At 39.0% G+C, this 18,778-nt stretch overlaps 1 protein-coding gene across 11 annotated transcripts in view; it reads left to right on the forward strand.

Annotated features, from left to right (window-relative positions):
* Positions 1-18,778, forward strand: part of adgrl3.1 (adhesion G protein-coupled receptor L3.1) — a 175,540-nt gene that overhangs the window by 114,867 nt on the left and 41,895 nt on the right. For 9 of the 11 annotated variants that reach the window (XM_086083282.1, XM_086083281.1, XM_086083284.1 and 6 more), the window contains exons 10-12: positions 2,082-2,267; positions 4,704-4,742; positions 15,922-16,105. In XM_086083282.1, the coding sequence (XP_085939408.1) occupies positions 2,082-2,267; positions 4,704-4,742; positions 15,922-16,105 (409 nt within the window). The remainder of the gene's footprint in view (positions 1-2,081; positions 2,268-4,703; positions 4,743-15,921; positions 16,106-18,778) is intronic. The other 2 variants (XM_086083290.1, XM_086083280.1) reach the window with 1 other exon arrangement.

The raw sequence follows: 18,778 nt of genomic DNA on the forward strand, positions 1-18,778 counted from the left end.
CCGGAGCATCGTTTCTCACGCATGGAGATACAACGACCACAGGGAGTGATTTAACCCGCGTGTATCCGTCTCCATTTGTCAACCTACCAACTAGTGCTTGAAACAGACGAGATTGTATATCGCTGTCGGGGAGTACAGATATGTCCAGGTTTTGCAGAAAAGACAGCATTTGTGTTGATGTTTTTGCTCTCCAAGATGCCAATATTGTGTGAATACTGTGAGACAAAAGAGCGCTAGAGGCTAAACACGGTGAACACACATTGTGCGGAAATGGTAAGCTATTACTTTGCCAAGTCCAAACAGTGCTGCTCCGATCCGTAAGCTATGGACAGCAAACATTAGACAGTTGCAGCAATGATGTATCCAATCAAGATGCTCGGATTTCATGCTGATTTGGTTCACAGCCGCTTTTGGTGGTATTTGCATGTAGAATAGGCATTTTAGTGAGGATGTTTGTACTGTCAACCAGCCTTCTGCAGGTTAGCAAAAAGGAAGCTCTACGGTGCAACATCTAAAGCCAAATTTTCTAGCTTGAATGAGAAATAGAATGCAAAATATGTATTTTAACTTGAACAAAACTTCTACTACTGTTATTCGATTTTACACAGGTCTGATCAGCTGGATCGGATCGGCAGATATTTAGCTTTTTATGCAAACATTGGTGATCAGCTCCCGTACCAGCCGTCGCACCAATAAATAACGGATCGCTAACTTAACTAGCAACATTTGATTTTTATAAAGGATACTGTGGGCACATTTTGGGGATAAAATCAATCTGCTATTTTACATATTCATATACCAATTTTCCATGGCATCGTTTAAGTATTGGTAGTGAGTATAATATGGAAGTAAAAATGTTATTATTGTGACAACACTAGCCTGTACTGTCTAATGACTAGGGGTGTTAAAAAAAATCGTTTCAAATCGATTCAACATGCGGCCGGATCGATGTTTAAATATTGATTTTTGATGGAAATATTCAACACCAAAACATCTTACGTAGGATTAAGGTTCACACCTTAAGCATGGAGAAATGTTATATTAATGGAACATTAAGCCTTAATATTGTAATTCAATGCTGTTCAAACATAAAATAGATTGCAACCTGTTTGTTAAACAGGTGCTCACAGTTCTAAGTTGAAGTTTCAGATAAATAAATATATTTTCATACAAATCTTACAGTGTACTGACTACTATTTTCTAAAATTGAGTAAAAAAAAAAAAATCACAATTATCGACTCATAGATTCGTATCAGGATTAATCGGTATCAAATTGAATCATGACCATTGAAACGTGACATGTATCGAATCACCAGATATTAGGCAATTCACACCCCTACTAACTTTTAACTATTTATTATCTTCTACGCATGAGCATTATTAAACACCAACGAAATTTGCGATTAGCATTAGTGCTATAGCGATTAGCATTTATGGTAACCAAACATTACCTACCATTCAGTTCACACATACGTCATTATATGATATCGACATTACACATGTAATAGTGTCTTAAAAGTCACTTACAGACGATGTCTCAATAATGGTCCATGAGTAAAAGTGGAGCCGATCTGCCTCTTAGCGACAATGAGCTCAATAACTTCCTGTCCACTGTGTGCGTCGTAGACACCGGTGCAAACATGTTTCTGGCGGAACTTCGATGCAGACATTTTCAGTCGATCTATTTTTTAGGTCGACTCATCCTTACTTATGTTGATTTATATTTTACTTATATATATATATATATATATACATATAATCTCAACTAATCAGATTGTGTCCAATTGTCAAGATTTCACTGTATGTAATAGTTTACCATGACATTGCCCAAGTGCAAACAGTGTTGAGCGCATTCTATGAATAATTCTGAATTTTTTTCATTACACCTTTTCTCCGAACGCCCTCTTCAACTTTTCCTCTCTCCCGCATGTCCCCATCCTCCTCTTTGCGCTCAACTTTCCCTGCAACTTTTTCTCCTTGCTCCAACTCCCACTACGTCGTCCTCAACTCCATCCATCATCCCCTATCACCCCTACACCCCCCCTCCCCACCCCCACCCGTGCTGCTGTGTTTGTATGCAGCTCCGGTCGGGTGAGACGGCAGCCATCGTGGCCAGGGAACTGGCAGAGCAGACCAAAGGGCTCCTGCGTCCTGGCGACGTGCCTTCCACGGTGCGGGCCATGGCCCAGCTGGTGGAGCTGCTCGACGTGCAGCTCAGGAACCTCACCCCAGGTGGCAAGGACAGCGCCGCCCGCAGCCTCACTAAGGTACTGCGTTGTAAACGAAATAACAGGAAATCATTTGAAATGTCAACATTGGACATTATATTTCAGATGTCAGCCTCTGATGTTACGCATTCTTGAAATTAGTCCAAACTGCATTTCTCAATCCAAATCGGGGCCATATTTGAATTGAAATCCATAGGAAGGGTTAAATCCTCTCTGCAGTCGCATGAGAACGTATACTATAGACAAAAACAATAAATAAATACATATTTTTACTGCACGTGTAACTCAATCCTGAGCATACAGTGGATCTGTTTTATCGGCAGTGAACATGGAAATTTTTAGTTCTGTAGTTTGTTCATGTAGGCATTCATTAAAGTGAGCCAAGTCATTTGGGACTCGCTGACTGGCTGCCTTGGCTGCCTAATTGACTGGCTGACTCATTTAATGGAAGACTGTTCCTTGATTGTCTTTGCTGAGGTCAACAGTGATACGCCGACTTTGGGAGCGAGACTGACAGCTGCTGCCAACTCTTATATACTCACTGTGTCTTTTTTTTTTAAACTTTACTTTCTTTCTATTTACACTCTCCCAATCTGCCGTTCTATCTCACTGCGACCTTTGCCCTTTGAAATGAGCTCATCAAAGCTTGTGTGCAAGTGGAATCCATTAATATGCGGTTTACTGTTGACCAAATGGCTAGTTAGAAGTTGAATTTCCAGATAAGTATTGCTCGCTCTGAGAGGAAAAGCGGTGCTCCTGATCTCATTAATGACCCAAATTCATAATTAAATTGCTGCATTTGAAAATGATGACTATTCATGTTTGAGTGGATTACAATAAAAGCCTTAATACACTCAACACTAGATACAGAAAATGAATGGAAGAATATGACTGGGAAAAAAAATCAAAGCATATTGTACCACTGGAGGAAAATGGGACTTATTTTCCTAATATAATTCTTTCTGTTTGATGATAACAAACATACAACATGCTGAAAAGAAAAGCCAGTCGATGAAATTATTTTACAAGACAAAGATAAATAACTCATAGATATTGTAGTAAGTTATAGATGCATGTCGAACAGCTATTTTTCAGGGATGACGCTACACCGTAGGTAGGAGTGGTGTAGCCCTGTCAGAAATAGAGATACAGTGGACCGAGAAATGTTTTTTAAGATTTAAATGAATATCGATTATTAGAAGCTACAGAGGCCGATAACCAATATTTTGAGCCGATAATAATTTGAATAGATTATTCTTATTTAAATAAAGATCTTTGGTTTAAATTTCTGACAAAAAGTTCAGTGACCTCCTAGGTTCATTAGCATGTCTTAAAAAAGTTTAATAAAATAAAAAAATAAACAAGTAAATAGATTCCTATTGTTTTGTATAGTAAATAAAGTTTTCTATAATGTGTAACTACCGGAAATATAATTTTTTTTATAGGGATGCACGATAATATCGGTGGCCGATAATTATCGGCAATTATCGACTAATTTGACGTCAAACAGAAAAACCAGATAATAAAGAAATGTTGTTGTTGCTGTTTTGTTTTGGCAAACTCAAAATTAGTTTTTTTTTAAGCAGACATATCAATAAAATTTAGCTTCATGGTGCTTTACACAATGTTTACATGTGTTTGTCCATGTTAGCGTTATAGTCGGACTCAAAAGTATATTTGTATTCAAGTTAATTTTGCAAACAATTATCGGCTGACTTTCTAAATGAATGGTTTATCTGTATCGGTTGAAAATAGCATTATCGTGCATCCCTAATTTTTTAAGAATCTTCTATTTAATTTCAAGCAAAAGATAGAAGGTGCAGAGAGTTCCCAAGGTCAGCAGCCTCTCCTATAAAGTTAATTGAAAATGAAATAAAATAAAATAAATAGTTCCCTGAAGTCAACACAGTTTTAAATTATCGGCCGTGTGATTCTTCATAACGACCAATGCCGATATTCGTCAAAATGCTGAATCGTCAGAAATCTGTGTAGCCCCAGTTAAGAAGCTCTTCCAGCATTTTATTTGATATTTTAAAATATATTTATAAATCATTTTCTCAATCACGCCCCGTTTTAGCCCCGGGAGAGAGAAAAAATCCTGGCGCCACGAGTGCCTTCATGGTGCGTGTTTATGAACTACGCCGCTGTAAAAAGCTGTCAAACTAAAATATGACTTAACAGTTTTAATTAGAGAGACAATATATTTTTACAAGCCTTTTCTGTCGGTTTGAGGTTACAAACAGTGTCACTTAGGAAACAAACGACACAAAGGATAAGAGAAATGTGCGCGTTATGGGAGATGCGTTGAAAACAAAGGTGAGTGAGAAGAATAATGATCGATTCTCGGTCCCCGATGTCTATGTGAGTGATGCTAATGACGTGTGTGTGTGCGTGTGTTTGCTCACCTGAAGCCACGTGCGTGCGTGAGATTGAGAGGTGTTACATCGCTAACAGTTGAATTGTTTGAATTTACAGCTTCAGAAGAGAGAGAGGTCCTGCAGGTTTTTCACACAGGTATTTCTGCTTCCTGGTATCCGTTGATTGCTTTGCCATACCCCGCTTTTTGTGTGCGTGTGTTTTTTACTTTCACGCTCAGCATGTAATTTATCAAGCAAGCCTGTGTGTGATATCACACATTTGTGATGCGCTATGTTGGTTTGTATTTATACTCTGCAGCAGAGGTTTTACAATTTGAATTGAAGCCCTTTGAGGAGGGGGGCTAATTGAAATGTATCCTTGCCCTAACTATAAAAAAAATCATCTGCATCAATCAACGGAATACACCGGCGTGTGTTGACAGTATTTTCATCTCCTCAAAGGGTTTGCTTCTTTTGTTTTCATTTCCATTTTTTCTTCTTCTATCATTTGCAATCAGCGGTACAGATAAGAGACCATGATCAATATCAATAGTAGCTCATCTATTTTGCAGGACCGTGCGCTGGGTTGTAAACGGCCTGCCTGGAAGCAAAATGACTCGCTATCCGTCTCCATTCATTGAAATGTCTCTGCTGCCGCTGCTGCATCAGAGAAAGCGAAGTGGAATGATGGATAGTTTGTTGTGCGGCGGTTCTTGATCATGATCTCGCTCCTTTAACGTGTGTCTGCTCGGCTCAGTGTTCATGGCTGCTGTGTCCTTGTCGCTCTGTGGATTGCGGTTCATGTTGCAACCTTGAACACACAATGTAACATCACTTAAAAATTGTTTTATTTGTGTTGCGTTGCTATTAGCTAAATAGCTTTTCGGTCCAAAACGTATTTATTTTTAATTTATTTGAACTCATTCACTGCCATTGACGGTTATAAACGTAAAAAAATCTTTATTTCTATTTGTTTTGCTTTTTTTTCCTACATTTAGAACAGATATACACTTTGTGCTTAATCGTGAGTTAACTATTGAAGTCATGCGATTAATTACGATGACAAATTTTAATCGCCTGACGCCGCTAATTTTTAATAATCATCTCGTCAGGCAATTTTTTTTTAATTATAATTAATCGCATTACTTCACTAGTTAACTCAAGATTAATCATAAATTTTATCTGTTCTAAATGTACAATATATTTTTTTTCTAGGTTTTCATACTCTTGTTAACAAAAGTGGAAAAAAATTAAACTAATACAAATAGTTCAAAATAATTTTTGACGTTTTTAGCCGTCAATGGCAGTGAATGAGTTAATTACGGTAGTCAATAGTAGTGCGTTAATTTTAAGTTAATTTAAAGTACCTTTCACGCCATTCATTTTTTAAACGTGCACGATAAATGACCAGCCCCTAAATTTAAGTAATTTAATATGAAGAGTTCAAATGCAAATGCAGACATCTCCATTTTTTATTTTATTTTTTATAAATGAGTAAAATTAGTTGTTGTTTTTTCTGGTTCCAAGTCAAAGTTAAAAATGTTCTAAGCTAACTTAAATCCTAAACATAAAACATCACAAAACCATAATTTAGTTAAAAAAACATACAAATCCCCAAAATTTCACAAAACTATAAAATGACATGGTAAAGGATAAAAAGAGTGAGTGTCGTCGAAATGCAATCTCTCCTTAAAGGAATCCTTGCTCCTAACCCTTCAAAGGAAGAGACATGTCACATTGATTGAGTCGCTTCATCTTCTTCGTTGTTGCTATCTTCAAGATCCTGTTGACCCACGAGATTGCGAATTTGCAGCCAACATTGGCGGAAACGCCCTCATTAAATCTGTGGAGTCGATCCCTGGAAGCAGAGATGTAGAGATGGGAATTGCTCTCCAAGAAGAGCCACTCCTATTGGCTCGGCTCCCCGATAAGAGCTGGCTTCCAAGTGGCCTCTGAATTTTGGGTTGTTTGTTGTAGTATGTGTAAAATTATTATTTTTTTATTTATTTTTATGAAGCAATAGGTGTTTACTATGCATACACCCAATGCAGGTTGCTTGTTAACAAATCAGCTCAACAACTGGCTCCTGTTGTTCACTTGGTGATTGAATCGTTTGAAATCGTCTCTCTTTGCGCGATTATTTCACACTCACAATCTATATTAGCAGCAAGTCTATAATGGTGTTTCCACCCAAATGTTTCACGATGTTTAAGCAAATGTAGTGAAAATGCGCAAAATGAACGTGCAGTTTATGGGTGTTTCCATTTGCTATTTTTTTTGGTGAAAATTGAGAGGAAAGGAAACTGCTCCATGAGAAGACGCCATATGATATTCACTGACTGTCAACGAAAGATTTATGTTTGCTTCTCTTATTAATTCCACAAATATTTAAATTATACGTCTAACAAAACTTACATTACTTGGTGTCCAGTCCTGCCATCAATTCAAAAAAGCAGTTTCCATAGCTAAAATTTGCATTTTTTTAATTTATTGATGCGCTAAAAAACCCACCCCTTTTTCTGAATTGAAAGTGTTTCCATTCAGGTTTATTTGCACAGTTCTTGAAAATTCGAATGAAAATAAGTGGATGGAAACTCGGCTTTATAGAATCAGGATTTTTCGGCTGATCAGCGAACGAGTTTGAAAAAAAGAAAAAGAGATAATCAATCACCCATTCGACCAGAAGGTGGAATAATATATCTATTTAAACAACTTTTATATCTACTTACTCCACAGTCGGCCATTGCGGCGGAAAAGTACTGGCCAAGAATAGGGAAATCCATGTATAATAGAAATGCATGGGGGAAAAAATAGACCCCAAAAAATGCTTATAAACATTAAATATAACATGTAATGTCTTCTTTCGCGGAGCTAATCAATTATATCATTGATCGATTGGGCAAATTAATTTTCAGCAATAAAAAGTTCATATTTTGTCTGTAATTCATTTGATAAGTTCATTATTTTTCATATACGATTAATACCTAACATATATTTTGCCACTTGCTGTCAACGAAAAATGACATTACGTGTGCTCAAATATTGAAGCTATCAAATCAATTCCAGACAAAATATGAACTTTTTATTGCTGAAAACGGCTCAATGAGTCAACAGCCACAGACATTACAGCCATAGCAACAATTTATGCATTTGAAAATCAATTTCAAGTATAATCGAACGGTTGCCATATGCATTATGTAAATCACTGCTCGTCGCTCATTGGTCAAGCGATTTGTTGTTGCTTGAAATACAAACTAGAAATCGCACATGCTAAGGTACCGCTGAACGCTGTAATATTATATTCCACTTGTGGCCTTGAGTCTCATCATTTTTCCACCATTCTTGTTGTTAGCATATCTCATTGCAAGGCGTTCAACAAGGCGCGTTCACTTTTACTTGAATCAGTTGTTGTGATTTCCGGGCTTCACTGATCTGAGCGAAGCAGCGTGATTCTGAAGTGGCGCGCGCCGGTCACCCCAATGGCTAGCGAGGCGCGACGAGTACAGCCAAGCTATGCCGGTACCGCGCGGCTGCCGCTGCCAATCGATAACCACCGAGAAAGTACAGTGGAAATGGGCGAAGTATCTTTTCGTGTAATCCTCTTAACAAACAAAGAAAGCAGAATGGCACTCTAGAATTTGGGCTCCCTTGGAAGAGGTAATAACACAAAGACAAGGCACCACAGCACCTCGCTCATCTGTGTGCTGGAGACAGCCTGCAGCGTCTCATTTTTGCTCACACGCACACACACACACACACACAAACGCATTCATACACACCCTTGATGGGCTAGCTCTTTTTCTCCTGATGCAGGCTGTTTTTTTTTTTTTTTCACTCCCAACCTCCCTTCCTTTGCAAAATCCATCCACGTCAGCACCAGTCAGCAATGTCACATCATAGAACATGGCTTATAACTGTATGCGAGCTGACACACACGCGACACACGCGTCGCCGATGTATAAATATAAACTCCCCTGATGATCTTGCCGTGCCACATCACAGCGCTGCGCCGTTTTTTTTTGATGCCATCCCTTCGCTCTTTCACGTCGCCGATCCAATCGGCTCGGCGCCTTCAAGCGGCTCCTTCCGGTTTCCCAACATGACGTCACGCGCGCCTTCTGCGTTTGGGGAGGTGGAAGTGATCGATTATATAATTAGCCGGTGTAATGCAAAACAAAATTATAGCGGCAGTCCCCCTACTCTGCCAGATAGAAATGCGCGTGATTAGGGATGTGGTGTGTTGCTGCCCTCTCCTCGTTAATTATCTGCTGCACTAATTGTCAAGTGAGGAGAGCGTGCAGGAGGTTTGGGTTCTTAATAGAGATGAAAAATAATTGAATTCTCTTCCCACTTTCTCTCTCTCTCTTCTTCTCTCTCACTCACACACACACGCATTCCGTTTGGGGAACTGGGGACTCGTTTCATGTATACTAAATTGGCAATTTATTCATGATGAAGTTGGTTATTTGAAGAGGCTTTGATGCCGCAGGCTGGTTGATGGAAAGAGGTAGCGTGGGCAAGGTGCAAGGAGAGGAAGACTGATGGAGAGCATGCGTGGTGGAAATTCAACAGAAAGACAACGGCCATTTGACTACTTTTCTTTGAAGGCCCATGGGGAGCATTTGTAATCAATAAATCGATTGCTGATTATTTTTTGAGGGCGCACAAAATGAGTGCGCGAGAGTAAGAAGCAAATACAAATGTTTCAGCTGGAACTTGTGCCAGTCAGTAAAAACTAGTGCCTAACTAGTCTGCTTTTGCGTACTGGTTTACTGTTTAACCGCTGAATCATCAATCAATTTCATAGTCATAGTCCAAAAAATGTCAGCCCCAATTTTATTTTATTTTTTGGACAATATGTTCTATGCAGCCACACTGGTCTGAAACAAGTATTCTGGTTATTATTGTGTTAGTGGAATACGAGTTTTTATCCAAATTGAGAAGGAGGCCATTTTGCCACTCTTGTCGGGTGAATATTGATATCACAGTTTCTCAGGTCTCAACCAATCATAGCATAGCTTCAGAAAGCAAGTGAGCTGTGATTGGTCGTTGCCTGAGTCCTGAGCAACATTGATGTCATCTTCAGTCGACAGAAAGTAGCAAAATGGCCGCCCTCTCAGATGGATAAAATGACTCAATATTCCATCAATGTAATATTAATCAGAATGTCATGTTGGTCACATATAACATATTATTGTCAAGAAATGTTTCGGGTTGACTTGCACTTTAACCTCCAGAATCTAATGTCACTCCATTCACTTTCATGCAGGGTTGTGATCGTGGGATGGGAGAATTGTTTTATTTGTTTTCCCCCCTATCTCTGAATGTACTGAACTCCTGCTACGTCAGGGGTTTCTGTTAAAGGTGATACGGCAAATGCAGACCCTTAGATTGCAATAAAGTTAGAAAAAAAAAGTAGTTTTCTCCTTCGCAGATTTTTCTACGCTTTTCGTTAACTCCCTGTGGCTGCGCCACAGCGCCACACCAGTCTTGGCATATACATTACAGCCGTTAAACATCCTCAGCGTCTTCTTTTGGACACACGCAAGATTTGTTTGAGGAACGAAGCTGTCTTTGCTTCCGTCTGGACGCGGCCTTAGTTCCTGGTTTCTGTTCAGACCTTGTTGAATCATTCTGTTTGCTTTCCTCGTCCTGGTAATTCTGTCTATGCAAGTTTAGTCCGAGTGTTTGTTTCTTTGAATCGTTTTTGTTTTTTATATTAAGCCTAGTCTTCTTTTTGTGTTGTTGTTGATAAAACATTTTCGTGAGCACACCGGACCTCCCTCACTGCTAAATTCAGGGCCCATAATTTAAGTGATTTCTAGTATTTATTTGTTTATATTTACATCATTTGGGCTCCCAGCGCATAAAACCCGCGGAAAAAATAGAATACTGTGAAGAAATCACCATGTATACTACTTCTCAGTGTTTTTGCATGGGAAGGAGCTGTCAGCTCCTTGTTTTTGGGGCCTGGTGGCCCTCATTTTCCTCTATTGTATTTTTACAAGAAGAAAATGAGGGCCACACTACAGCTTCATGCAGCTGCATTCTGGATGTATTGCAGCTGTTTTATAGCTCGGTTAGATTGCCCAGTGAGCAGGCCTTCACTATAGTCTTACCTTCTGGAGATAAACACATGGATTAGTCTCTCTAATTCAGCTGTATACACTATTCCATTGATTTTGCTAATGTTTTTCACATAGCAAAAAGCTGAGGATTTTGTGGATTTAAATGAACGGGAGGTTGAGTCGACGTCGTTCTGCTGGTTGCAGCCAAGATCCGATTAATCAACAATCAATTCCATACCATATATCTGAATTCTCAAGGATCAGTTAGTATGTCGTTCACTTGCAGAAACAGAAATGTGTTGAGAATGGGCAGTGAGGAGACAGCAATGTCTAATGTGCCCTCTATTTATGGATTGCGTGTCAGAACATGACATGCTGTGAATGTAAAACCGGATTTAGCTCTAAACTCTTTCTGTCAGGAAGGACGGAAGAGAAGTCCAACAACAAATGACAGAAAAGTCTGCTTCTCGGATGAAAACATTCTCAAAAACATGCACTTTCTTCAAGCGCAGTCAACCGAGAGAGAAAATATTTTTCCCCCACTTTTACATCCGAATGCTGTCAGTTTAAAAGTGAGCGTCGCCGTGCGTGAGCGTACGCACTGGCCGTCCACGCGCGAGCGCTCATGCGTGTGCACGTGTAGCCCTCGTGTAGCTGCGAGAAGTAGAACAGGCCGCCTCTCGTCTGTCTTGCCGCTCTTGTTTACGCTGGATTACCCCAACGCTTCAAAGGATTTCACTTCTGCCCCATTTACTGCCGCGTGTGCATGTGCGTGTGTGTTCAATGTGCACATGCGCATCCCTGTTATGTGCATACACAAATGCAGAAATGAACACCGTTATCTCTTTCCACAGAGTGAATAACCCCGTAAAAAAGCGCCATAATTTTAGCCCTCCAGTCGTCAGACTTGTGTAGATGTCACCAAAGGCAACTGTGCTTTAAGGCATACACACACGCACGCACACCCCCGCACGCACACACACTCCCACACACACAAATATCAACTCCATGAATTTTATGACGTGTAGATCTCTGGACCTGAAGGAAATCGCATACCTTTTTTTCCCAGATACCGGTCCTTCTCCTCTGTAGATGTAATCTCGGCAGCAGAGAATTACACTTCAATGGAAAAAAAAATTATATGGAATAGAAAATGCAAGATAATCAAAAGTTCAATAAAAAGCTATGAGAAGTTTAATGAGAGTTAGATGGGAGGGTGGGTGGCAGTTGGTGGTTATCTGAAACACATCAAAGTACAGCATGAGGGAATGGAAAACAGAGCCTGCACTGAGAATAGTCTCAGCAAGTGGAGCAGAATGATGCACTGCAATGCCTCTCATCTTGAGCCCCCCATGCGCGCGCGCACACACACACACACACACACACACACACACACACACACACACACACACACCCCTATTTGTAAGTGTGCATATTAAACAAAAAGGCACCCACACACGTTTTTTTATATCGTGTCATTTTTGTTTTCTATCAGATGTAATTCCCAATACGTATAAGGAAGCACAAAGAAATACTGTAACCGATATTATTTATTATCTAAATATATGTGCTAGGATTGTGGACAAACCAATTGTGTCCCAATCACATTATCACAAGACATTACTGATACGTTTTCCTAGCGCAGGGGTCACCAACGTGGTGCCCACAAAGCCCACATGAGTCGTTTGCAGGCCCGTTCTGAAAAGAGCTCACCAGTGATGGGACAATTGTGATTTCCTAGGATTGTAGTGATCAATTGAAAATGTGAATACTGGCAGATATTTATGGGGAAAAAAATTGTATATTGATTATCAGTTTCCCAATTATTATGACAAATTATTAAAATGGTCACTGTCGTCACATAAATGTCATTAATTGCTAATGATAGCACATAATAACTAGGGCCCAACCAATATGAAGTTTTTTTGTGTTTTTTTTTTAGCCTGTGCCAATTCCAATATTTGGCTAAACAAAATTTCGATAACCAATTAATAGGCCAACTAACAAAACAAATATAATTAATAAAATAACTAAATTTTTGCTTCCTTAATGCTAACAGCAATAGAAATATGAATAACAGCCCCAATATTAGATTATTATTTTTTTGCAATACTTTGCCCTTTAGTATTTAATTAAACTAACAAATTTAACTAAAATAGAGAGGAAAAATATAAATAAATTATCTTTATTTATCTATGCTGTAATATGCGAGTCCGTGTTTTTTTTTTTTTTTTATGATTTTTGACTAATATTGGCATATTAAACTGTTCGGCTCCTAATAATACCATCATTAAAGGTACATTTTCTGTACAGAATAAATTATCTGTAGTGAATAAAGAACTTGAACCAGAAGCTGACTTGAAACAACGAGCTACATTTTCGGGCTGCAATTAATGATAATTTTTTTTAAAGTTTGCAGATTTTTTTAACGGTTCTAACATGAGATCATTGCAGTGATTGTTAGATTAAATATACTGTATTTCATATTATAATACAATCAAAGAAACAATACTAAAAAAATATACCGTTGACCTTAAAGTTACATTAAAAAGTAACGCTATCCATGTACCTGCCACATTTCTTCATATGCCTTATACAATACAGTTGTTTTTGTCCTTGTTTTGTTGTTATATGATATATAAGTGATATATTGAAAGCAATTATTGCAGATCTGAAAAGTTTGATTCAGGGGCTTTGTTATGAGAAACGAGTCAAAATGGTTTGTTGCAGATACATTTTTGACCTTGGGAAATCTTATTGAAGGTCAGAGTCAGTCACCTATAACAGTTGACCAATTATCAACCTAAGTTATGTTCATTATGTTCTCGCACAATCATATTTAATGTCAGCTTAAAAAGAATGGCACACCCTAATTTGACAAGGTCAATATTAATTAAGTTCTATGTTTCATTGTTGTGTGTAAAGTTCTCTATCAGAGGCTTTGTTGAAGCTTGATGTTGACTAAACAGGAAAAATTTATTGTTTTTGCACGTGCACGCATTTGTGTGCTTCATATTATGTCCAACTTCTATTTGTTTGCCGAATCACTGGCTTAATTAGTTTGGTTTACAAGCAGCCCATCCCGCAACTCATGCAACGTGCATCACAGCTAATTAGCTGCTAGCTGGAGCGGGGCATCACACTATAATTTTAGCATCCGGGATTCATTTCATATGTGATTATGCCGAGGATTATTTGCCGTCATGAATAAACAGAAAACAGTATGGGTTGAATTTAGCGGTCATCTTGTGTGATTTTAGCAAATTAACATGCATTAGTTGTCACTTTTATCTCCACCAATGGGGTCCTATCATTTTATTTTCATTATTTGTGAATTAAAAAAAAATGACATAAATGTGTACATAATGCAAGAGTTGACATAGTTTGAATAATAAAGCATAATAAAATCTAAATTCAGATACTAAGTACCATTTAATTTTATGTCCTTACGGCCCCCTTCAGATTGCCAATAAACGGACATATTTCACCATCTCCCCCGCCCCTGCCATTCCTCGCCAAAGACCCCTTATGCTTGTATAAGGCCACCTGGTCTCCTCCAGCTTCCTTCTTGAAAGGCAGCACAAGTGAGCGATGGCAGGACGTTTGCAGAGAGGTTGCTTTACAAGTCGGGAGTGAGAAATAGAGGGAAAATTGAGAGGCAGATGGGAGGGTGCGATGTGTGCCTATGATAGCACCTGTATTCGCTCTTCTACTTCTCCCAGGGGATGCCTGTCACCGTGGAAGCACTGGACTGTTTTATCGCTGTCCCATGACTCCCTTCGTGTCTCTTCCCCCTCTACGCCCGGCCCCCCTCCTTTTCTCAGTTTCTCTATCTCTCCCAGGGTCTTTTAAAATGTGTCTGAAAATGAGGAGGCGAATTCTTAAGAGCATGAAGGAATGTGGGCTGGAGACAAAATAAGTATTGTTTCTGAAAAGATATTTCTTCTACTACATTTCTTCCGTTTACTTGGCTAATAATTTTGAACGTCAGGCTGCTATGCATGGCTGAATGTGACCCAGTAGACAATCGTATATATATCATTTCTTCTCTGAACCATCCAGCACAAACACCAACTCAAGATAGCAGTGTTTGTTTAGAAACATAAAAGTTACTCCTGCATGAAGCCGCAATCAGCTCATTAGTTTAGTTTGATTTTCCCGAACAAACAGCTAGAAGATTTTTAATGCTGCTTTTACACAAGCATCCTTAGTCCCTTTTAATTGGACTCTAGGTGTGAGTTTCCAAAACTTTTGGTCAGATCCAAAATAGGTCTGTATACATGAAAACCTGAATCGACTGGTTTGGTTCCTCTGTGGTGAAAAGGGCAGCAATCCAATTAAAATCAAATTGAGGAAATCAGGTTGTACCCATGAATTAAAGGTATTTCTGGCATCTGTGATAAGAGTGTGCGACGCTGTTTTTTGAATTTTTACTCTAAACGGCACAATGATGACGTAGAAACAAGCTGCATAAAAACAGATGGTATTAGCTTGTATAGGGTAGCATGACGTAGCAACAAGTAACATATAAAGAGATGGTATTAGGCTATTGGCATGTATGAGGATAGTGTGACATAGCTAAAAGTAGCATTTAAGCAAATAAAGATAAAAACATATAAACAGATGGCAAATGTATGAGGATAGCAAGACGTAGCAACACATACCATACAAACAGATGGCGTTAGCATGCAAGAGGATAGCTGGCATGATGTAGCAACAAGCCGCATAGAAACATGATGATGTCAATATGTTAGCATGCATAAGGACAGCATAGCAGCCAGCCTAAGGCAAACCATTTGATTGAGATGTAAAAAATAAATGAATAAATGCAGTCAGCTTTATTGTTGTAGCTACTGTAGTCTTCTGTGCTGTCCATTCTTGTAAGTAATAAAATAAAAGGTTTGTTGTGATTTTTCTTTTTGTTTTTGTTTTTATTGTGTGAAAGGCAGCTGTACCTGGGGGGGAAACAAGTTTATAAACCCAGCAAATGATTGGGTCACATTTTTTTTGAAAATGTGCTTTTTAATGTTGTTTTATTTATTTTGCAATGTCTGCATGGGAATGCTGCATTTGCATCCCTTACATTTTTTGTCAACATAATTTATCAACATGATAAATGAGAGGCTACTACATTCCCATTGTCTCGTGTTATTGACTACGCTTGTCACGGAACACTAATGTTACATGCACTTTTAATGAATTGGCATTAACTGGTCACGTTCCAATCATTTATTAAGTGTTTCCTTCAATGTTTGTGCCGCCCCTCAGGCCATGGTGGAGACGGTGAATAATTTGCTGCAGCCGCGAGCCCAGACGGCGTGGAGAGAGCTGTCCACCGGCGAGCAACTGCACTCGGCCACGCTGCTTCTCGACACGGTGGAGACCGGCGCTTTTATGTTAGCTGACAACCTCCTCAAGACCGACACTGTGCAGGAGACTACTGACAACATCCGTGAGTAGTTTGTGGACAAAAGCTCCTCGATGTAGACTGTCGAAAAGGAAAGTCATTTAACAGTGGATAAAAGGTTTAGATATTACATTCATACTGCAATACACGATGGATGAATCGGATTTGGATTTCTTGTCCTCCAAGTTGTTTTTCAGGATGGTTTGTAACCAATTAGACAACTTAGTTTTTTTTTACTTACTTGCACTTATTAAAAGTATTGGTTATTATTGTTTTTATTTTTAAATGAATTGTTAGCATGAAAAAAAAATGTAGCTCAAGGATAAACACCTTCTCTCCTAAATGTGATTTAGTTGAAGTAGCCCATTAGAATTCCGCATGAATGAAGTAATATTTTTATTACACTGAATCATTGAGCTGGCCTGTATTTAATAAGAAAAACAACTCTGGCAAATGTGAGGTGTTGTTAATTTTAGCACTTGGAACGTGTCAACATTATTAGAGCACAAATTGAAAAGGTAGAAAGTTGCTTAACAATACTTGTCGCTTTGATACCGACGCCCTGAGCTGCAGAATCAAAGTACATCTTTAATAAAGATCTTTAATTGCTTTTCACAGTGATTATCACATTTGCCTAAAATAATTATGTGACAGCATGTGCAAGGGGATAGCGGCTTCTTGAATTTGCAAGATGCATACACACATGTGTTACACTGAGCGGGCGGGTTACTGTCAAAGACAAGGCAGGATGAACAGCTTCAATGACAAGTTTGACTCCACTGAGACATTTGCTGAGTGAACACAGACAGAGGAAAAAAATGACCTTGAGGCTCCCAAAGCAGGGAATGAATTTGTCAAAGACACCTGTTTTTTTCATACATAACACACACATGCACATATTTCTAGGCAAAGAAAAACAAAGCTAGTTATTATAGTGTTGTGCCTTCTCTTCTCTGCCTCGCGCTCCTCCATCATTTCTCCTCTCACTGATCCCCTCATTCTGATCAGTCGGCTGCAGAGAAAAAGTCTGAAATATGGCCGAGTGAAAAGCCTAAAAGCGTCCATGCTCAGGACCTGCCTTTGATTTAGTCCCCGTAAAGGGACAGAACCTATGTAGGGTTGGCTCCTGCTCTACCACATCCTGAGGAAGATGTCTTGCCAGCGTTGTATATTTCTCTGCCGCTCGCCATTTGCATTATTGATCTATATTTAAGGTGGAATCCCATTCATTTTAAGGGTTAGCTCAACTTAAATATAACAGAAGTTGCTTGTGGTAGCTGAGGTCTCTCATGGGATCATGTAATGGGCCCAACTTTCAAGCGATCGTCCTAGAACATTCAGGGAACAACAGTAAAATCCTGGTGCTGTAAATAGTAAATCCTTGTGGCAGATGCCACATGCTAAGCTAACGACGTATGTCACACAATAGTTGCCGTGACTACTTAACATTTCCTCTTTTACATTATTTTGGTGGTTGACAGAGGCGAACACTTCCATTGTTTACGTTTACACCATCTTTCGGTGAGTGCTTCGGCATTTTCGGCGAGTGATTTAGCCTCAAATCAATACATGGACTGCATCGACTGAAGCAGGTTTACGGCCGTTGATACGTCCTTCTCTGTCCGTGTATTTTTTCAAGGCTTCGCGTCATAGAGAATGTGCCAAGAATGTGAATGCACTCGCCAAAAGGTGGGCATCCATCAATGACGTTTCAACTGTGGTTGTCGGCAAATACTTTTGGTGTATTACCGCCGTCTTGAGCATGCGGCTTCCAGCACGACATGGATTTACAATTTACAACATCAAAAAGCTCAATTGAATGACCAGAATCCTACCCTAATCCACAATGCGATGCACAATTCTAGTTAAGGAAAGCCGTTTTAAAGTATAAAGAAAAAGAAAAGTTTCGAGTATGACCGAAATTTGTCAGCTGCCGTCTACACGATTAGGGAGCGGGGATTTTGGGTGCCAGTCTGAGCTCTACTGTTATGGATCTTGTTTTTTGTAAAATAAATCCATACATTTTCTATTTCGCAAAAAAAAAAAAAAGTGACTTAGCGACTTCTAGTTCGAGTGACATATATATATTTTTTCTTCTTCATGATGCATTTTTTTTGACTGGTGCGACATATATTCCGAAAAAGACAGTTGACATCAGAGGATTGTACAATCTGAAGTTAATGGCTCTAAATGATTACTATTATCATTAAAATAGTTGTTGATTAATTTGATCATCGATTATTGGTCGATTAATCGATGGATTTTGACACCTCTACAGCAAATTATGTTTAGCTATAAGCTAAGGCTTATTTCTTTTAATTGTGCACCTGTCGGTTCCCAGACTTCAGACAGAAGATTATTGTTTGGACTAAATTTTCAATCTTACAAAAATGATTGTTATGTATCTATGTAAGTACCCGAATCACTTTGAATAAATATCTAATACAAGAGGTTGAGGTAGCTATTTCGAGCCGTCTGACTTCAAAGTGAATTTCCTTACTGGTAATCAGTGATCGCTTCACAAGAACAAGACGCTGTGATTTGTAGTTTGTGTGTTCGCCAGTCATTTCATCTGCACCCACAACATCGAGTGTCATTCTTGTCTTTTCCCCCTTCACGCTGCTCCTCCTCATCTCTACCCTTGTGTGGTTTGATCTCACGTTTCCCACACATCACATCAAGCAGCACCCCCGGTGCGAAGGCTCACTCCGCTTGTAT

The sequence above is a fragment of the Leptonotus elevatus genome, chromosome 8 (assembly GCF_054856555.1).
Source record: "Leptonotus elevatus isolate MCC_2025b chromosome 8, RoL_Lele_1.0, whole genome shotgun sequence".
Taxonomy (NCBI): domain Eukaryota; kingdom Metazoa; phylum Chordata; class Actinopteri; order Syngnathiformes; family Syngnathidae; genus Leptonotus; species Leptonotus elevatus.